The sequence below is a fragment of the Schistocerca americana genome, chromosome 1 (genome assembly GCF_021461395.2).
Source record: "Schistocerca americana isolate TAMUIC-IGC-003095 chromosome 1, iqSchAmer2.1, whole genome shotgun sequence".
Taxonomy (NCBI): Eukaryota; Metazoa; Arthropoda; class Insecta; order Orthoptera; family Acrididae; genus Schistocerca; species Schistocerca americana.
Window position 1 is genome coordinate 534,382,657 of NC_060119.1, and position 21,832 is coordinate 534,404,488.

Consider the following 21,832-nt stretch of genomic DNA (forward strand, 5'->3'; position numbering starts at 1 on the left):
CTCGTTTACAAGGCCATGCAGATAATAAGTTTTTGCAATGTTAATCAATGTTTCCCTGTTTCTGTTGTGGGTGAGAAAGTCTATATTAAAGTCACCACATATAATCACATCCTGTTTCCACTGACTTATTTTGGATAGAAACAAGTCCTTTATGACAGAAAATCATTAATACTACTGGAGGGGGGACAGTAAATTGTAGCTACAATTAGATTTATATCTGTAAGCTTTATGGCTGCATATTCAAAGATCTTGTCTGTTCCTATTTCCTTTAGGGTAGGAAGTGGGCTACATTCAATGTGTTGTTTGATGAAGATGGCAACCCCACCATGTCCATCATTTGATCTGGAGTAGTGTTCACACAATTTGAAGTTAGGTACTGAGATTAACTTAACTACATCAGTGCAGAGCCAGTGCTCTGCTAGGCATACTACTGAGATATCATTGAGTTCACTGGTCAGCAAAATGCTTAAGTCATCAGTTTTGTTGCTCAAGGATTGGACATTGTGATAATAGATTTTCAGGTCTGAGTGGGGTTTACTCAGGGGGCTCGAAGTCATATTTACTGTGTCACTGACCTTTAGTTTAAATTGTGCTGTATTCCAGGTATGTTGACTTCTGAGCAATTGTGCTGTTTCTGTTGGTCATCCTTAGCAGCCAACTCATCTTCCAGGTGGGCCTGAAAAGTATCCACATGCACTTCACACTGCTGAGGCATCACATTGACGTTTTGGAGGGATGTCTCAATAATGATCACCATCACATTATTGATCCTTTCAGGTTCTTCATCTTTTTGAGGGGTCAGGGTGTTTGTGTTTCGTCTCTGTGACTTCGTGACACATTTGTCTAGTGTAGTTTCCACGGTATGGCCACTATTACTCTTTTTATTTCCCATCTTGTTTGTCTTTATCCAATTGCTTATTAGCAACTGTTTATGGTTTCTGACTTTTTTTTTTTTTTTTTTTTTTTTTTTTTTTTTTTTTTTGTATACATGTTTTGCTAAATTCAATGCCTGTATCAGGTGGAGGTTTGCAGTATTAATTTTACTATTTACATTTTGAACATCATATCTTCTGGGTATAGGATGGATCCTTATCCATCCTATACCCAGAAGATATGTATGCTCACTGTCACATGAAGTAACATGTGATTGACGTATAGTTCAATAACTGGTTTATGTTGCCCAAAGTCCATAAATAAGAAACAAAACAGATTTGTTAACTCTGTATGCATTGTATTTTATTATTACATTATCACAGGGAGTATTAAAGGAAAGATGACGGGCACAGAAGGGAGATATGGAGGGAGACATCGTATAAATGTAATTCATTCTCAGGCAGAAAAATATTACAAAATACATGAAAAATGTATACTAAAAGTATTACAACTATTTCTGTATCACTGACAGTATTTAACATCAGAAATGAAACATGTCAAGAATTGCTGGAACATTTGTTGCAGTTTCTTCTTACACAAAATGTTTAATTCGTACGATCATCACTTTATCTTAAAACATTATTTCTTTAAGTTCCTACAACACACACAACTTGGTTTCCACAACACACCGTGATTCAAGTCTGCATTTTAATTACACAAACAAATACGAAGTTAGGGTCTCCAAAATTCTTCACATGAAAACTTAAGTTAAAAGCCACTCAACAAAAGAAGTATTTGAACGACTAGTTGCTGCAGTCCAAGAGAGGGTTCCTCCACATCCCTCTTCATAACCAGAAATGCCCTCAGAACTGTAAATGGCAGAACCTGGGAAAAAAAGTGTCTGAACTGCCCTTTAACTTGACAAACTGTAGAAATGAACTGAACAAATAACATTAATGCAATTTTCTCTTTAGGCAACTACTGGTAATTAAAAGAAAAGGAAAATTAGCACCAATGTTCAGAAAGTATTCTTTAAAGTGTGCCTCTATCACTGTCCTAGTCACACTTTGGCACTTCCACAGTTCTCACAACATCTACGAAAATAAACACAGGTAGAGTTTTGTCGGAAAATTCCACGTAAACTCTCGACACTGAATGCACAAATCTCACCAATAACGCCGATGAGACTGATTTAGCCAAAAAGAAAGGGAAAAAAAAACCACAACAGCGATAGTGGTTGCAATGTTAGAAAGTTTTTAAAACAGTTCACTCTGGAAACTCATGCTTAAAGGGAAATGCAAGACTGTCTTGGGGAGGGCAAAAAAAAAAAAAAAAAAAAAAAACCACTTTGCTTGCAATTCAGTCAAGGTCGTCTTCAGTGTGCCAACGATGCATGTTGCAAATTACGCATTCTTTCTTGAATGATTTGTCACTTGCTTGGTTACTAATCCATTAAATAATTATATAACAATAGTACTGTTTTTATGACAAAATAAATCCCTGCTCAGAAAATTAAAAGCCTCAACATGATCGTTCTCCACAACTGAGAAACCATATGATGCAGAAGAGAGAACTCTTCTCACATTAAACTCGTTAGCGTCTGTAATTACCCCTAGTCATACCACCACCTCTCCCCTCCCCTCGGCCAAAGCCACCACGTCCCCCACCACGATGAAGGCCCGTACCTCCTCGTATCATGCCGCCTCGTGGGCCTCCCAGGCCACTGTTGGCACGACCACCAGCAATCAGTGTGTCACCGCTCGAGCCTAAGCGCCCTTGTTGGTCAACACGTAGCCTATTTGAGGATGTCTTCTTCTCTTCAACATTCAGCTTCTGATCTTGAAAGTAAATTGGCTAAAAACATAAGGGAAGCATGTTATTAGTGACGTGTGTGCTCATGGAAAAGCAATTTTTATAAAAATAGCTCTCTCTCTCTCTCTCTCTCTCTCTCTCTCTCTCTCTGTCTGTGTGTGTGTGTGTGTGTGTGTGTAAATGCGATTACTCGCTGTGTACTGCATGTACTGAGTAGTAGACAGGCACGTAGACAAGAACTGAAACATTGTCACTTATCTTATCGATGGGCAATTTACAGGGTAGGCACAAAGGAAAAGATGGTTTAGGCCATGGGCTGCTAAGAGACTGCAGGACTAGAGGTTGTGTTTGAAGGACAGTGTATGGACTTTATCCGCTGTAAAATAACCACTGAAAACTCTCATGCTCTGCTCAGTAAAACGCTTTCCCTTATATGTTATACCCCAGGCTGAGCTGCTGAGCAATTAACTGCAAGGAGTACCATCAAATTTGGGGTCTGTTTTAAGATCACAGATCGTTGCTGTTATTTTATGACAAGTGGTTTGTGTTATTGGCAAACGATGCACGAATCTTGCCAACAACACCAGAGAGACTGATTTGGGGAGGGGGGGGGGGGGGGGGATAAAATAAAAATATAAAAAAATAAAATACCGACAGTGGCTGCAATGTTAGAGAGTTTTTAATACAGTTCACTCTGGAAACTCACACTTAAAGGAAAATGCAAGACTGTCTTGGGGAGCACAAAAAACCACTTTGCTTGCAATCCAGTCAAGGTCGTCTTCAGTGTGCCAATGATACATGCTGCAAATTACGCATTCTTTCTTGAATGATTTGTCACTTGCTTGGTTACTAATCCATTAAATAATTATATAACAAGAGGCAAGGTTTGAACAAAGGCATTCTTAAGTTTGATGCTTTTGGTCAGATGTGGCCAGGTTTTTAAGAAGATGTGTTTCCACTAAAGAGGGGGTGAAGGACTGTAAATCTTTAAATAATCCAGCATCTTGACATTCTAGCTGATGAGACATTTGAAGTAGACAAACTTCTGCAAAATCGTGGTTTCTGGTGGATGGATAGTAATAGTGTCAGTTTGAATTTGAGTAGGCATCTGGAGTAGGTTTCTAGTGGCACGTCTGGTTTAAGAAACTTGCAAGGCAAGGTGTAGGTTATACGAGAGGCTTATGGATTTCTCCAAGCATTAATACAGTCTTTAGGGGTGTCAATGCTATTATAAGACAGGATTATGAATGCAGACAGTTGGAAGTATGTGAGTTTAACTCTGAGGTAGGGTGGGAAAACTGAGATTATGGTTAGAATCTCAACCCCAACAATAAGAACACTAGAAAAAAATCAAGTTCGGATAGGAAAAGGATGGGGAAGGAAATCAGCAGTATCCTTTACAAAATAATCACAAATCTGCCTTATTTAATTTACGGAAACAACAGAAAACCACTAGAGCCTTGATGCACATCTGAAATACATCCTTCTCAAATACAATGTTAACGTCATGACAAACGCACCACCTCATTCTGCAAGCACAACAGGAGTATGTACCGGGCGTTGGGTTACTTCATGGATGAGTGTCAAAGAAATTCTTTCTGTAAAAATACTGTTTGTCCACTTTTGTAATAATGGTATTGTACAAGAAATATAACAAACAAATAATTTGAATTTCAATGTACTGTGTTTTACCTTTGGATCCATTTGTGGAAAAATTTTTGAATTTTCATTGTCAACATTCTAAAGTTATGAGAGCAAATATGGAAAATTTTGAACAATACATTCAGTTAACAGTCAATAGCACATAAAGTATTAGCTGGCACAGTGAGCTGGTTGGTACCCTGATAGTTGCATGAACTAACTTTGTCACAAGACTAGGTCCAGTCACATTACAGTTCAAAGTAGTAAACAGTTTTACCTCACATTACAAGCAGGGAAAGTGACTGCACAAAATGACTTCACAGAAAGCTGCGAGAACTTGCTACAAATATCACTGGCTTCACTTTCCCTAACAACAAGGAAGATGTGATAGTGCCAACAAGTGCGAGCAAATGTTAATATGCAAAAATTAGAGACTATGCTGAATGGAGCAGGATTCAAATATCTGCCCCACAGCAGACTAAGTAAAATTCACACTTTTTTTGACATAGATAAATATGACATTAGACAGCAATTCTGGCAATGTTATGAACTATATAGGCAAAATCATCTTTACAGAAACTTCACAGCTCTTGTCACACAGAATTGGACTTGCAGGTTAGCAAAAAAAACTCTCAGAAACTCAACTACGGATTTTGGTTTTAAAAGGACTTGCAAAAAGAAGCTCCGGAATTGAAACAGCTGGTGTTTTATTTCACACTTGTGGATTCATGCACACTAGTGTTAATAATGGTTGCAAGGTGACAGTGTGAAGAGCATTGTCATAAACAGTGCCAGGCAACACTTTATTGTTGAGTATGCGAAGTTCTGTTTATTGTTCACTTGTGTGTGACAATAAAAGGAAAACCCCAGATTATGATGCAGAAATACACAGAAAAATTTAAAAATACGTAGTGACAAGGGAAGATGAACTTAAGGCATGAATTAAGGAACATATGCAAGAAATAACATAGTTTTAATATGTCTAGCATCTCATCTCTCTCTTTAAACTGAAGGACGAACGGCCGATGCTTTTGCTGTTGCGAGAAAGTCCGTTTCTGGGGCTGCACGAGTTTTGCATCCACTTTCCCAATGCAGCAGTGAGAAGATTGAGGAAGCATTCTGAGACAAGATACAGGATTCTGCCTTGGCAAGAGAAAGGACTTTCTTTAAAAAACTGATTTATACAGATGAAAAAAAAAATGATGAGGTCAGGAGTGGGATTTAAGTACAGGGACGGAAACAAATCAGAAATTAGCACTTGGGAATCATACTGCAAATAATAATGAACAATGGAAAGTACCAGACGGAATAACATTATTATGAAAAGTATAGACTGTTACTCTCACTATAATAAGAAGACACTAGTTGCAGACGGGCACAATGAAGAGACTACTAGACATTTTAGCTATCGACTAGAAGGCATTCTTCACCAGTAGAAAACATACACACACAACTCACACACATATGTGGCCTGTGTGTGTGTGTGTGTGTGTGTGTGTGTGTGTGTGTGTGTGTGTGTGTGTGTGTGTGTGGTGTTTTTCCTACTCTGAATGGCTTTTGGACAAGCTAACATTTAAAGCAGTCTTTTCGCTGTTCCTGAGTGCGACTCAATGTCGCCTCTATGTTGTTGGTAATAAACAGTAGAAATAAAATGTATTAAGTGAACGCTTGAAGAAAAAAGTGAGCTAGCTAAAACTAAGAAGGATAGAAATGTGCAGAGGGAAGAAAAGAGGGGATTGGGGAACAATTGTTTGACATGTTATATTGTCCCTGTCAAATTTCCTATGTTGACAATGTTAATTTGCATCTGATTTTGCATCAACATATTTAATTTTCTTGCAATTTACACTTTATGAAAAAATGTCCATTGGGGGAGAAAACTTAAACAACATTGGCAGTCGAGTAGCATTTACAAACTTTAAGATTCTGGACACCAGTGCACTCTACACAGCACATCTAAACCAGCAGCCGGTAACAATTGATGCCATATATACTGCCACTGTCACACTCAACTTGGCACGGTGACTGATGGGAGTAATGAGGTATCATGACCAATCACAACCTTTCCATACCGTGTACTGCACATGAGCAGCATCATGATTTTTGTGACACCTTTGTTGAATCGTATTTAGCATTTTTCACCATTTGGCCACTTGTAGTGCTAGCTAACACCTTTGCTCAGTTTGCGTTGCTCAAAACCTCATATGTTTTCGGTTTAAACACAGCACCAGTTACCCCCCCCCCTCTCTCTCTCTCTCTCTCTCTCTCTCTCTCTCTCTCTCTCTCTCTCTCTCTCTCTCTCCCTCCCCCCCCCCCCCCCCCCTCCTCACCCTCTCCCTTTTTTTTTAAGACCTACGCCATCGTTAATCACTCCTATGTTTGCATTTCAAGTTGGGTGTGTACTTGTGTAACACTGTTTTCTTCCTGCAATACTAACCTAATGAACAAGTTAATAAGCCAGTGTATACAATGGGAGGCAATTCAAGGAGGAAGGGGAGGGGAGGGGGGCATATGGCAAAAGGAAGCCGATTTCATTTTGAGCATCATCAGTGAAGTGTACTGTCTTATCACTAGACAGACTTTGTATCACTACCAAGCTAAAGCTTAACTTTAGATTTGTACCGTTAATCCAAGAATTTCATATCTCTTATCAAATTTTATTGTCAAACCATGAAAGGACAACGTGTAATGGATCTTCAGTTTGTGCAACAGCTTGCTTTTACAGATTATTATGTAATATGGAATGAAAATTAGGAAAACTGTAACAATTAATTACCTTGAGACCGCACTGCTTGAACACAGCCAAGTGCGCAACAGTATTTTTGTGTGTTGACTGACAGAATATCTGTACCAAAATTGCTCAGGATGCAGTTGAGATACATACATTAGATTTGTTGTCTTGGCAGTATTGTAACAACAGATACAGTGAAACCCCCCCCTCCCCCCCCATTAAGTGACTTAAAAAAAAAAATGTTATAAATGCGGGAAATTGTGAAATGTGGGAAACAACATTTTAGGCTGTAAAAGTTACATACAGGATATCCACTTGCATTTTCGCACTTTATGTATGATATATGTACATAGCACGCTTCAAAAAATTTGTCAGGGACATTTTTACTATCTAATAAAGATTTTTTATTAGATAATAAAAACCCCTGATGTAACTGGAACTGATAACTGTCTGCAAAGTAGGAACGTTTGATTCAATTTCATACATCATTATCGATGTTTTTGACAGCCTGCAGCTCTCATTAATTATTTAAATAATGAAACACTGCACTAGTTACGTATTTTTTCACCCTTAGTAAAACACATTTCGAGAATTTTTCTCGTTGTCAATTGCAAATATGTACATTAGTATTGTGTGTTTGAATATGTGTATCATTCTGCGTCTCTTGCACTGTAGACATCTTTTTGAAGTTATCAGGTACTGTGCATCCTCAGTTATGCAGAAAACCACACACATACACAGAAACTATCACTCACATTGTTTGTTTGTGTAAAATCACAAAAAATACATATGTAAATACTGCACTTGACAAAAAGAATAGATTCTCAGAACATGTTTTGCTTGGTAAGAAAAAAGTACGTAACCGGCGGTACATTTAAACTAAAACATTTGAGCAACACCAAGTGAATAACTGAGTCAACTAGTGCTACAAGAGGCCAGATACCGAAATTTCGATAAAGATATCACGATGATCACAACAATCAAAACACTGCATTTGCGCAGTAGAGACAGATTGGAAATGGTTGTGATAGGTCGTGATAACATAGTTAGTCCCATCAGTAACCACCCACGTAGAGCTTGGCAGATGTGGGAGATGCGGCACGAATTGTTCCAACTTTAACATGTTTACCAGTTCAAATCCGCTGAGTAGAATGCCCTGGTGTCAAGAAACTTAACCACGTAATATGTAAACACTACTGGATGGCCGATATCTTGCCAACATCATTTTTTTCTCTATGAACATTTTTTGTAACGCTTAAATCGCAGGAAAATTATAAATATGTTGACGCAAAATTGGGTGCAAATTAACATTTTGGACTGGACATAGGAAATTTTTTTATCGTTCCCATCAAATGTCGTAAACAGTGGGAAAATGTAAAGGTAGGTTTATACTGTATCAAACAAATGGTGGCTTGCACAGTATGTATGTAGATGTAGATTCAGAAATCACTAGCACAGCACAAAATGGAGCAAAGTTTGTTGTGATAAACATTCTTTGTGCACAATCCAATATCGTTATGCTGACTAGTAAATGACTACTTTTGTTCATCTGATCATGTTGAACTATTTGTGCTTTTTGATGTTTGAATACATGGAATTTTATGTACAGACACGAACTGTGACAGTCAATCATATGTAATTATAGCATTTTTCACACTGCAACTATATGCAATGTTCAACTTCTTTTAAATATCAATCTATCTGTTACGTGGAACTGTAAGCTGACCTTCACTGGAATCAGAGTGCGTCAGTTCGCAGAATGAGATCACTAGCACTGCTTTCTTCTAACATTCAAAGTTTACACTTTTCATTACATTTTTAATTAAGTGATACCAAGTAACCCTGCTATTTGTTTAAGTTTGTTTCAAGTGGTGTCATCTTCCTTGAATCATATAGCAGCAATGTAGTGGACTCTGAGGTGAATGGGGGGAAGCAGCTATCAAAGAAATGTCCCATTCAACATCATTTTCTTCAACACTGTACAATGCTGCCTGTATATGGAATGACAATACCTTATCAAATGTACTACCACCTGCTGCCAGCCGAAAGTGGTATGTTGCATTACTTTTATTTTCTGCTGCCTAGAGACGTATCTCCATTCATAACCACTACGCCAAATTTATTAGCTTGGGTTTTTGTTTTATCTAACATCTCACCAGAAGCAATGCCAACATTTTTGCAGAAATTGTGGGTGGGAGTGCCATTTTGCTCCTACAAGCAGCTTGGAAACTTAACATCATGTCAGGTGGAACAGCTTATCAAACACTACAGATATGTGTTACTTAGTAAATACTTCCACCCATTGCAAAAATACATATGAAGGTGGGTCAAATATATACAAAGTTTTTATTTATTTTAAATTTATTTGATATTACTACGTCAATATGCATTCCTTTTCTAGTCAAGTCTTTTGGTTTAGAAATACATGTAGCCCAGTGCATTGGCAGCTTCCCGATGGAATCATGCACTTGAAGCCCTCAAATCATTTGCCTCATACTGCCTAATGGAGAGGTACTAAGAAATGAAATAAGATGTTGGTTGAATGGTGTCCTTTTTATTTCTTCTAATTTCTGACTTGTGAAAGCTGCATTTTGAGAGTCGGCAATGTGATGAAGAATGACTTCTCGTACTGGTTGATCATGTAGTTTGGTGCGAGAAGTAAGTCTATCCTCACTTAAAGTTACAGTAATGTGATGTTTTGATGGTGAACAACTTAAAGAAAAATAAATATGCAAAATACTGCACCACGCGAAGAACACATTCGTAAGCACCTTGCCAGATGACATCCGAGTTGTGACTTTCACTGAGGTTGCCTCACTCTGCCATCATCGGTCTTGACTGTAGAGTGTACCCTATTTTTATCACAGATCACAATATGACTCAAAAATACTTCCCTCCTGCAGTAAATACAGTGAATGTGTTTCACTGACATTTGGACATTTAAATTTGTGTTCTGCAAATATCAAGACATCTTCCTGGTGCACACTACATGGTGGCCTAATTACTTTATGACGACGACTTGATGCTATTTTAACTTAATATGATCTGGGAAGTAACTTTGAATACTAGTCAAATCTATCAGCTTCAGTGAGGTCACAATTGTCACTACTGTTCTAATACATTATGCTTGACTGTTGACGACAATTGTGGCTTATTTTTAACCAGTTAATGGCCTTTTGGAACTCCTCATGCCAAGAAACACACAATGTCTTGAAACTGTTTCACCACAGCGTGCTGTCAATCTCGATGAAATTTCTGCTGGCTGCATGCTTTCACAAGTAGGAAATTTGACGACTGTGTCACCCAGTTGTAGAGTAGCAATCAATTGCTAAATCATCATAGGTACTAACACAGGAAGTCTACAATTAATGTTCTACTTTCAAAACACTGTAGAAAACCACTGCTCAGAATGACATCAAATTTGAACAGCATATTATTGACATGGGGGGGGGGGGGGGGGGGGGGGGGACACATCACGGAAGAAGACAAAAAAATTAACAAAAATTTGCGCAATAGATGGCACTGTAAGCAACAGAAATGTGCCCAACAAGAGATGCATGGCACAAGGCTATTCCTCAGTTTGTTTCCGCCCAGCATGACTGTCTCCACGAACAGCTTACTGCTGGTATAGCTCTTTTTCAAGAATGGTGACTGTGCGCCAGTAGCCCTGCAGAAGTTTTTGTCACTCACGAGTACGAAAAAAAGCTCTGGTCCTATGTCAGTTAAGGGTCTGGAGAAAACAATTACAGAACTCGAAAAGACAGGTTCTAATGAAGTGGAATGTGGTGTAGACAGAGGAAAGCAGTTGATCCTAAGTTGGTCGAGGATGTGACCACAGCACTGCAGGAGTGGTAGAGCAGTGGTGTGCAAACATGCGATGGATGGGGAATTGCGAAAATATTGGAGCTGACTGAACATGATGCATAAAATCCTACGAAACATCCTGCATTGCTACCCACACAAAAATCACCTTTGTTAGGAGTTGCTTCCTGTCAGCCTGCCAGCAACACAATTTTTAGCTCTGGAATTTCTTGCTTGCATTGAAGCGGAGAATGAATGGCCATGGGACATTCTGAGGATGGATGAAACCAATTTCCATCTCCAACATGTCAATAAGCAAAATTGCAGGATATGGGCAGCAGAATATACATCGGCACGTCAACCTGTACCACTTCATTCTGCAAAGGTGACTGTGTGGTACAGGTTGAGGGCATCATTTATCGTACGGCCATATTTTTCAAGGAGGCGAATTCTGCATGTCCTATTACCTGTACCATCACTGGTGAACACTATGAGAGTCTCTTGCACACCAACTCCGTTCCAACCCTTGAACAGTGTGGATGTGTGGGTAGAATCATTTTATGGACGATGGGGCTCATCCGCATAATGCACCGTCACTGAAGCACCTGCTGCAGAGGCATTTTGGAAATGCTAAAATTATCAGCTGTCATTTCCCTACATCCTAGCCATTCAGATCACCTGATCTTAATCTGTGTCAATTCTGGCTATGGGGTTACCTGAAAGATGAAGTGTTCAGTGTTCCAATTACAAATGTAGCTGAATCGAAGGGCCATATTGTGCAATAAATTTTCAATGTGAACCCTGAAGAAACTCTGGTCTCTTGTGGAAAATGTTGTTTCTCTATTTCAAGTGGTGGCAGAAAACCACGTACAGCACACCGAATACATCTTACACTGGTCTCATGACACAAACCAATGTCACTGTGCTTTTTATGCAAATTTTGGCCACGGGAAAATTAAAAACTGTTGTCATTTTGCTTTTTGTGTGGTTTTTGGTCTAATGACAATTAAACATGTACGTTTCCTATCCAATGTGGAATGTGATATGATCTTGCCGCGGACGGCGGGGTTATGTTAACTGACACTGCCACATCTGTTTACTGCTGAGCTTACGCACATTGAACAGTGCGGATGGTGCAATGGCAATAGAAACCATAGTCATCGCATTGCCATTCATCTGTCATTTGTAGCCAATCCCGTTTACATCAAGATGCACAGAGTACTATCTACTAGTAAAATTTTCATTATTTTTTACCCCGTGACATTTCCCCCTTGTGTCAATAATATGCTGTTCATATTTGACATCATTCTGAGCAGTGGCCACCTTTCTACAGCATTTTGAAACAGGAATTTTAATTTCTGACATCCTGTGTCTAGGTCTGAGAAAGTGATCTACCTACCATAGCCATTCCTGATGTCTCCATCCACCCCTTCAGCTATACCCCAAACACGCAAGGTCTAGCTTATATATATTTCTCTAAATATTGTATCCTGATCTTCAACAAGTGTTTAACATAGCTGAACTCACCCGTTTGTTAAGCAATGTCTGTACAGAACTCGCTTCTTCATATATGATGAAACCGTAGTTTGGCCTGTTTCCTGTATTTTGTTTTGCATGGATTCGTAAATTTACGATACGTCCATAGGCACTAAATAATTCCTGAAAATAAATAAATATAATCAGAGAATGTATTTTATGGACTCTCAGAGAAGAGACAATTTCAGGATATTAGTGACAGATCAATAACAGACACTCACTCACTAAGTCATCATGATAAAAATTAACTGCAGTAAACAAAATGCAATACAGCAGAAGATATAGCACCTCCTGTCTTCTTCAAATCTGTAATTCGCAGAAATTAAAGTGAAGGTGATAAATTTAGAAGAGATACTACTTTGACATAGTTCAAGCAAACTTAAAACCTCTAAGAAACCACAAGACAATAGTAAGATTAATTTAACTCAACTCAGGTTGTAGCACTGTAGCATTATTGTCATTTAAATCAAACCACACAACATTAAGTTCTATTAATTACTGGGAACTACAAATACTTTTTGAATTGTAATCTTCACAAAATGAGCCCTCTATCTAAAGGCTAGGCTACACAATTTCAGAAAACTATGTACAGAAATCTTGTTCATGAGAGGAGTATAAATAGTAAAAACAATTTGTAGATACAGTAAAATCCCTTTCTAAGTTATCTCTGGGGATTCAAATTGTATTTTTTCCCTACAATGGGACTCTCCCCTTAAACAGTGGTTTGTCTCGCTTACACCTGTTAGATGATACAATGGTTCATAAATGACCAGCTATCAGGTGCCAGATCCTATACTATACTATAGCTTAAAATGAACTGAAAACTGGTTTTCAGTTTTTGGTTACATGTCAAATCATCAATTTGTATTGCAATTTACAGAAAGTATCCGAAATGAATAAGTCGATTTTATTCCCATGTGGTTTTATTCTACTAGTGACACCAGATAATTATATATATCTTTTTTGCTTTAAAAGGAAATGTACTGAAAAGATTACTTTCCTTCCTTATTCCATTATAATGTCGTAACAGGTGATTGCCCTTCAACCAGTTGAAGTATCAGAAACTGACTGAACTGATGAAAACTAGATCCTAACATTATCAAGTACTTGCACAACTGCAAGAAAACTTCTTGTGGGTGAACACTCCCCCCACCCCCCCCCCCACCCCCCACCCCATCAATATTGTCTTCACTGTCACCACCATCTACTGCTCGCATTACATTTCCTCCTAAAGGAATGTTTTCACTCTTTATTTTGGGTGGTCATTTCAAGAGGATATCAATCTCTGAATAATGACACAGCAATATTTTTCGTGTTCAGTGTAGAAGAACCTTCAGCCTTAGTATTTGGAAAGGGCAATAATCAACTGCATAAAAAAAAGCAGCATCGAACTACCTCTCTTTGAAATTACAGGCAGTTAAACATTATGAGTGTCTTCAATGTGTATTAGTCAGCTGTTTACTGACGAAAATATCATGGGTATAATTCGACACTCTGATGGACAACAGACTGAGATGAGGGTTTCATTTGTGCCCTAAAGAGGCAGTCACAATTTTTGTTCAAATTATCATTCGCAGTGCACATTTCAGGAAAATTTCCTTTTTTGAAAGCACTTTTTATTAAAATATCAGGTGTTGAATGACATGCTTGCAGTCTGAGCCACTGTATCATTACGAAAACTTAACTGCAATGTGATCCTGTGGTTTCTAACACTTCATCTCGCAAGGTTAATAGGATACATGAAAGAAATTTTACTCTACAGTAAGCAATGACAAAGTTCTGCTTTTTTTTACATTAACCTCAACTTTCTAGAATGACAAAGTAGTTCACAGAGCAAGAATTAATTATCATATCAGAATTTAATAAACAACACACCTGAAATTATCTATTTACCATCTGAAATACAATGGGTGCAAGATATATCAAACATTATGACTGGCAGTAGCAAACCTCTTGATATCAAAAAGTAAACGTTTGTTACGAGTTGTTTGTTTCAACAACTATTTTATACAGAAAAAACTTAATGTGTCCTGATCCCACTATTAGATTTCAGGCCAAGTGTAGTGTCAATATTGACACCAGAGCACAGCTGATACCTCTTACTCAGAGGTAATTTCAACTTTCTGTTATTTATTATAATTCAGTCTAACAACAACGGAAATTCTGTGATGGAGTCGTGCCAAAGCCAATTGTGTGTGTGCAAGCGCACGCACGCTATATGTGCATGTGCGCATGCCGGAAGACCTGGGGATCGAAACCTAGTGGTTAGTACAATTTTCTGTTGCATGTTTCTATGCACGAATTTTGTGTGTATGTTTGTGTGTCTAGAAACATTCCATGTGGGAAAAATATATCTAAAAACAAAGATGATGTGACTTACCAAACGAAAGCGCTGGCATGTCGACAGACACACAAACAAACACAAACATACACACAAAATTCTAGCTTTCGCAACCCACGGTTGCTTCGTCAGCAAAGAGGGAAGGAGAGGGAAAGACGAAAGGATGTGGGTTTTAAGGGAGAGGGTAAGGAGTCATTCCAATCCCGGGAGCGGAAAGACTTACCTTAGGGGGAAAAAAGGACGGGTATACGCACGCACGCACGCACGCACGCACACACACACAAGCAGACATATTCAAAGGCAAAGAGTTTGGGCAGAGATGTCAGTCGAGGCGGAAGCGTAGAGGCAAAGATGTTGTTGAATGACAGGTGAGATATGAGTGGCGGCAACTTGAAATTAGCGGAGATTGAGGCCTGGTGGATAACGGGAAGAGAGGATATATTGAAGAGCAAGTTCCCATCTCCGGAGTTCGGATAGGTTGGTGTTAGTGGGAAGTATCCAGATAACCCGGATGGCGTAACACTGTGCCAAGATGTGCTGGCCGTGCACCAAGGCATATTTAGCCACAGGGTGATCCTCATTACCAACAAACACTGTCTGCCTGTGTCCATTCATGCGAATGGACAGTTTGTTGCTGGTCATCCCTACATAGAAAGCTTCACAATGTAGGCAGGTCAGTTGGTAAATCACGTGGGTGCTTTCACACGTGGCTCTGCCTTTGATCGTGTACATGTTCCGGGTTACAGGACTGGAGTAGGTGGTGGGAGGGTGCATGGGACAGGTTTTACACTGGGGGCAGTTACAAGGGTAGGAGCCAGAGGGTAGGGAAGGTAGTTTGGGGATTTCATAGGGATGAACTAAGAGGTTACGAAGGTTAGGTGGACGGCGGAAAGACACTCTTCGTGGAGTGGGGAGGATTTCATGAAGGATGGATCTCATTTCAGGGCAGGATTTGAGGAAGTCGTATCCCTGCTGGAGAGCCACATTCAGAGTCTGATCCAGTCCCGGAAAGTATCCTGTCACAAGTGGGGCACTTTTGTGGCTCTTCTGTGGGAGGTTCTGGGCTTGAGGGGATGAGGAAGTGGCTCTGGTTATTTGCTTCTGTACCAGGTCGGGAGGGTAGTTGCGGGATGCGAAAGCTGTTTTCAGATTGTTGGTGTAATGGTTCAGGGACTCCGGACTGGAGCAGATTCGTTTGCCACAAAGACCTAGGCTGTAGGGAAGGGACCGTTTGATGTGGAATGGGTGGCAACTGTCATAATGGAGGTACTGTTGCTTCTTGGTGGGTTTGATGTGGACGGACATGTGAAGCTGGCCATTGGACAGGTTGAGGTCAACGTCAAGGAAAGTGGCATGGGATTTGGAGTAGGACCAGGTGAATCTGATGGAACCAAAGGAGTTGAGGTTGGAGAGGAAATTCTGGAGTAGTTGTTCACTGTGAGACCATATCATGAAAATGTCATCAATAAATCTGTTCCAAACTTTGGGTTGGCAGGCCTGGGTAACCAAGAAGGCTTCCTCTAAGCGACCCATGAATAGGTTGGCGTACGAGGGGGCCATCCTGGTACCCATGGCTGTTCCCTTTAATTGTTGGTATGCCTGGCCTTCGAAAGTGAAGAAGTTGTGGGTCAGGATGAAGCTGGCTAAGGTAATGAGGAAAGAGGTTTTAGGTAGGGTGGCAGGTGATAGGCGTGAAAGGAAGTGCTCCATCGCAGTGAGGCCCTGGACGTGCGGAATATTTGTGTATAAGGAAGTGGCAGCAATGGTTACAAGGATGGTTTCCGGGGGTAACAGACTGGGTAAGGATTCCAGACGTTCGAGAAAGTGGTTGGTGTCTTTGATGAAGGATGGGAGCCTGCATTTAATGGGTTGAAGGTGTTGATCTACGTAGGCAGAGAGACGTTATGTGGGGGCTTGGTAACCAGCTACAATGGGGCGGCTGGGATGATTGGGTTTGTGAATTTTAGGAAGAAGGTAGGGGTGAGGGGTGTTGGTGGGGTCAGGAGGTTGATGGAGTCAGGTGAAAGGTTTTGAAGGGGGCCTAAGGTTCTGAGGATTCCTTGAAGCTCCGCCTGGACATCACCTTCTCCTTTTTACCGTAAACTACTATACAATTTAATCCCGCCTATATATATACACCCAATAATACGTAACCCACTTCCAAACCATAACAAAAAAAAAAAAAAAAAAAAAAACAATAAAAATATCCGCTTTCAACACTACCGCTGCTATAAAATCCACCGTTTCTAGTTCACTAACAGTTCCTTTCACCTATTAAACAACCATTTCGGCTGGTTCTAATAACTTTCGCTTTATTTCCATTTCCGTTTTTCCCACATCACTGATCATTTTTAGCCACTTCCCACAGGTTTTATCGTCATTATTTCTTCGTCAGACAATTGTTAGCCCCATTTTCATAATCTGCCACCACAAAACCACGCCTTTTAATACATTTATACGCAGTTTTTTCGAAATTGTCCCGAATTTCTCCACCCTTTAATGTGTTTTGGCAGCAACACAACCACCTAACCTTTGTGCACATCGTTGCCTACCAACCCTAGTTCACTACAGGATCAACATAGCCCAGCTTTAACCAACACTTTTTCGCCTTTTTTCACACCAGATCTCCAGTTGCTTTCTAGTTCACCTTTCTCTCTCCCCATATATTTTTATTTTCATTTTCATTTCAGCCTCATGTTGCACTTTCCACCTTCTAATACCATGCCACCCTCACAACACCCCCACAATGACCCCATTAAGTTTTATTTACATTCCCTCCACAAACATGCCTTCGCCCTATCCAGGTTACGCTCCCATATTTTATTTTCTCAGGCTTGTCTGACATTTGACATTACCCCCAAAGGCCTCACACTTAAAGTTCCCATCTCTGGCTGCAACCCTTCTTTCCATCAGTCCCTATACCAATTCCAAACTGAACAATCCACTGCCCTCACCCACCTAATCCTTCACCTACACATCAACTCAGCCAATGAACACACCCGTCAACTCCTATCCTTAATAAAAGTCTTCAGTCTTTCCTCTCCCACATCCACACCGGCTGTTCAGAGCATCCTCCTACAGGCCAACCGCAAATTAGAATAGCATGCCACCCTCCACCTCAAAAAACTATCCAATCTCCTGGTTTCCCACCTCCGGAAAGGAAACTCACTCACCCTTCACAACCTTTCCAATAAACCTCAACCTCCTCTCATTGCACACAAACCCAGTCTCTTCCATCTACTCAATCTCCCACTTCCAGCTCCACTCCCTCCAAAACCTCAAAATTCCAATCAACACAATCTGGAACCACAATTCAGTAGTTAACCTTTCCTCCAAACCTCTCTCCCAATCTGAAACCTCTGTCCTATCCAAAGGCCTCACCTTCAGCCCCACTCCCAGATTCAACCAAACAGCCCTTGTCAAAGATTTACTGTCCTACACTCGTACTCTCTGCTGGAAACATCACTTTGCCACGAAGAAAAATGATCCTAATCCTACTCCTAATGATCGAAATCCCCAAGACACTATCCAAATTGAACCCTGCCTGGAACAGTTCCATCCTCCATCACAGCGGGACCCACCTCCTCTTCCTCAAAATCACCCTCTCCAAACCTTCCAGGAATTTCTGACATCCAGCCTTGCCTCTCAATCCTTCTTAGAAAACCTTAGTCCTACTCCCAACATCACCACTGCTGAAGCCCAGGCTATCCGTGATCTGAAGGCGTCATTCTTCTGGCGGACAAGGGTTCCACGACCATGGTACTTGATCGTCGGGAGTATGTGGCTGAGGGACTGAGTCAGCTTTCAGACAACACCACATACAAAGTTTGCCGAGGTAATCCCATTCCTGATGTCCAGGCGAATCTTCAAGGAATCCTCAGAACCTTAGGCCCCCTACAAAACCTTTCACCTGACTCCATCAACCTCCTGACCCCACCAACACCCGCACCCCTACCTTCTACCTTCTTCCTAAAATTCACAAACCCAATCATCCCGGCCGCCCCATTGTAGCTGGTTACCAAGCCCCCACAGAACGTATCTCTGCCTACGTAGATCAACACCTTCAACCCATTACATGCAGTCTCCCATCCTTCATCAAAGACATCAACCACTTTCTCGAACGCCTGGAATCCTTACCCAATCTGTAACCCCCGGAAACCATACTTGTAACCATTGCTGCCACTTCCCTATACACAAATATTCCGCACGTCCAGGGCCTCGCTGCGATGGAGCACTTCCTTTCACGCCGATCACCTGCCACCCTACCTAAAACCTCTTTCCTCATTACCTTAGCCAGCTTCACCCTGACCCACAACTTCTTCACTTTTGAAAGCCAGACATACCAACAATTAAAGGGAACAGCCATGGGTACCAGGATGGCCGCCTCGTATACCAACCTATTCATGGGTCGCTTAGAGGAAGCCTTCTTGGTTACCCAGGCCTGCTAACCCAAAAATTGGTACAGATTTATTGATGACATCTTCATAATCTGGACTCACAGTGAAGAACAACGTCCGTCCACATCAAACCCACCAACAAGCAACAGTACCTCCATTATGACAGCTGCCACCCATTCAACATCAAACAGTCCCTTCCCTACAGCCTAGGTCTTCGTGGCAAACGAATCTGCTCCAGTCCGGAATCCCTGAACCATTACACCAACAATCTGAAAACAGCTTTCGCATCCCACAACTACCCTCCAGACCTGGTACAGAAGCAAATAACCAGAGCCACTTCCTCATCCCCTCAAACCCAGAACCTCCCACAGAAGAACCACAAAAGTGCCCCACTTGTGACAGGATACTTTCCGGGACTGGATCAGACTCTGAATGTGGCTCTCCAGCAGGGATACGACTTCCTCAAATCTTGCCCTGAAATGAGATCCATCCTTCATGAAATCCTCCCCACTCCACCAAGAGTGTCTTTCCGCCGTCCACCTAACCTTCGTAACCTCTTAGTTCATCCCTATGAAATCCCCAAACCACCTTCCCTACCCTCTGGCTCCTGCCCTTGTAACTGCCCCCAGTGTAAAACCTGTCCCATGCACCCTCACACCACCTACTCCAGTCCTGTAACCCGGAAGGTGTACACGATCAATGGCAGAGCCACGTGTGAAAGCACCCCCGTGATTTACCAACTGACCTGCCTACATTGTGAAGCTTTCTATATGGGAATGACCACCAACAAACTGTCCATTCGCATGAATGGACACAGGCAGACAGTGTTTGTTGGTAATGAGGATCACCCTGTGGCTAAATATGCCTTGGTGCACTCCCAGCACATCTTGGCACAGTGTTACACCATCCGGGTTATCTGGATACTTCCCACTAACACCAGCCTGTCAGAACTCCGGAGATCCTGTTTTTATGTATAAAACCTACTAGGCCAGCCGAAGATTAGGAAGATTAACTTCAGGACATCACAAAGCCACTGTTCCTTAAAATTGTTTGAATGTAAGAAGTTCACCCGTTAATAATCTCAATTTTGTGGAGCGTAATATTAATGAAGGAAAATAAATCAGCAAGGTATTTCACGCTGATCTTTTACACCAGAGTGATGGCAAAATGTGAAATTTATTTTTTTGGAGCTTTTTAAAAATGATCACTGAAATTCCAAATTCAAACCATGAGACTGTCTGTGACATCCAGCCACGTGGCTTGCACCACACAGCACATTGAATTTGAGAGGTTTTTTTTTTTTTTTAAATTCTTCTGCTCTGATTGGATAAAGTACTGCTGACATTTACAACCAGATGCATTAGAACACTGTGTCAACATAAAAGTTGACAAACTTTGGGTGATTTCTCTGCACTTAATATATTATTTCACAAATGCAAGTATTTTACACTAAAACTGAAGAACATGATTCCACTAGAAATCTAAACATTTCACACACTGATGATTATGCAGTTGCTCAATATAGTCCTACTTCACAAAGACCACTGAAACATCGGGAACTCCAATTAAATACATTACAACTGGAAACCAGTTAATCAACCGAAAACCTCACTAATTACATATTGATTGGAACAGGAAAATTTTGCGAAAATGAAGCAGCAAAAATCGGCAATTTTTATAAGACATAGTGAATTTCATTTTGCTATACAGACTGCAGCTTTGAAATTGCATTGTATCTTCCAATCTCATCAAGGCTGAAGTAACAGTTCATTTCCTGTGTAACTAGCTTTGATGCGATAATGAAAACAGCACTGAATTTGGGTAAAAATATCACCAATTTTGGCAACAAAAAGCACCAAATTTGGAGGGAAGGGGAGGTGCAACAGCAAAGGATACACCGACTTTGGTAAAAAAAAAGATTTGGAGAATCAGCAAATTTTAGGGGAAAAAAAAAAATTGGTCAGATGTGAGTACGACTCTCACTATGAGGATTTCGTACAAACTTACCTATTATCCATACCACTCATCCAATCTGAAAATCCAGAATCTTTGTGATTGTTGCCGGCTATCGGCACTGATACTGACAACAAATCGGTTCCGGGACTTATAAGGCTTCAGAGAATGTTTTGAGTCTGAAGTCTGATAACAAATGGCAAAAGAAATATTTTTCGTGCAATATAATTACAAATTAATAGTTTGCAGATTTTTCCTTTTTGTTGCACTATTGCTTACTGCCAGATTTCATAATTCTACATCAACAGGAAGTACCATATACTTTTTTTTATGAGCAAGTACCAAAATGTGTGTCATAACTGGCCATATCTTTTGATTGCACTGACATATAATCTTAGGTTTTGTACTCCACCAACATACCGTAGCAGAACATTGTGTTTTCTACAAATTTTAACTTCATTCATCAATCTGCCCACAGGAAAAATGTCCACAACAACAACAACAACAAAAACACACACACACACACACACACACACACACACACACACACACACACACACACACACACAGACTGATCCTATAAGGGTTCCACGTTTACTGAATGAGGTACACAACCCCTTTTTTATTAAAAAAAGAACACCGCCAAATTTGGGGAAAAGGCCATAAAATACAATGATCTTTTCCCGTTCTAACCTACCAACTGAAAGGAACAACCACAAATTCTGCTGCAACTTATTTAAAAATGGG

General features: G+C 40.4%; 1 protein-coding gene across 3 annotated transcripts in view; it reads right to left on the reverse strand.

Annotated features, from left to right (window-relative positions):
* Positions 1 to 1,210: 1,210 nt before the first annotated feature.
* The window catches only part of LOC124605589 (ras GTPase-activating protein-binding protein 1), a 146,378-nt gene continuing 125,756 nt past the window's right edge, over positions 1,211 to 21,832 (reverse strand). For all 3 annotated transcript variants that reach the window (XM_047137387.1, XM_047137396.1, XM_047137380.1), the window contains exons 11-12: positions 12,386 to 12,517; positions 1,211 to 2,727 (exon numbers count right to left, since the gene is read on the reverse strand). In XM_047137387.1, the coding sequence (XP_046993343.1) occupies positions 2,467 to 2,727; positions 12,386 to 12,517 (393 nt within the window). In that variant the 3' untranslated portion in view covers positions 1,211 to 2,466. The remainder of the gene's footprint in view (positions 2,728 to 12,385; positions 12,518 to 21,832) is intronic.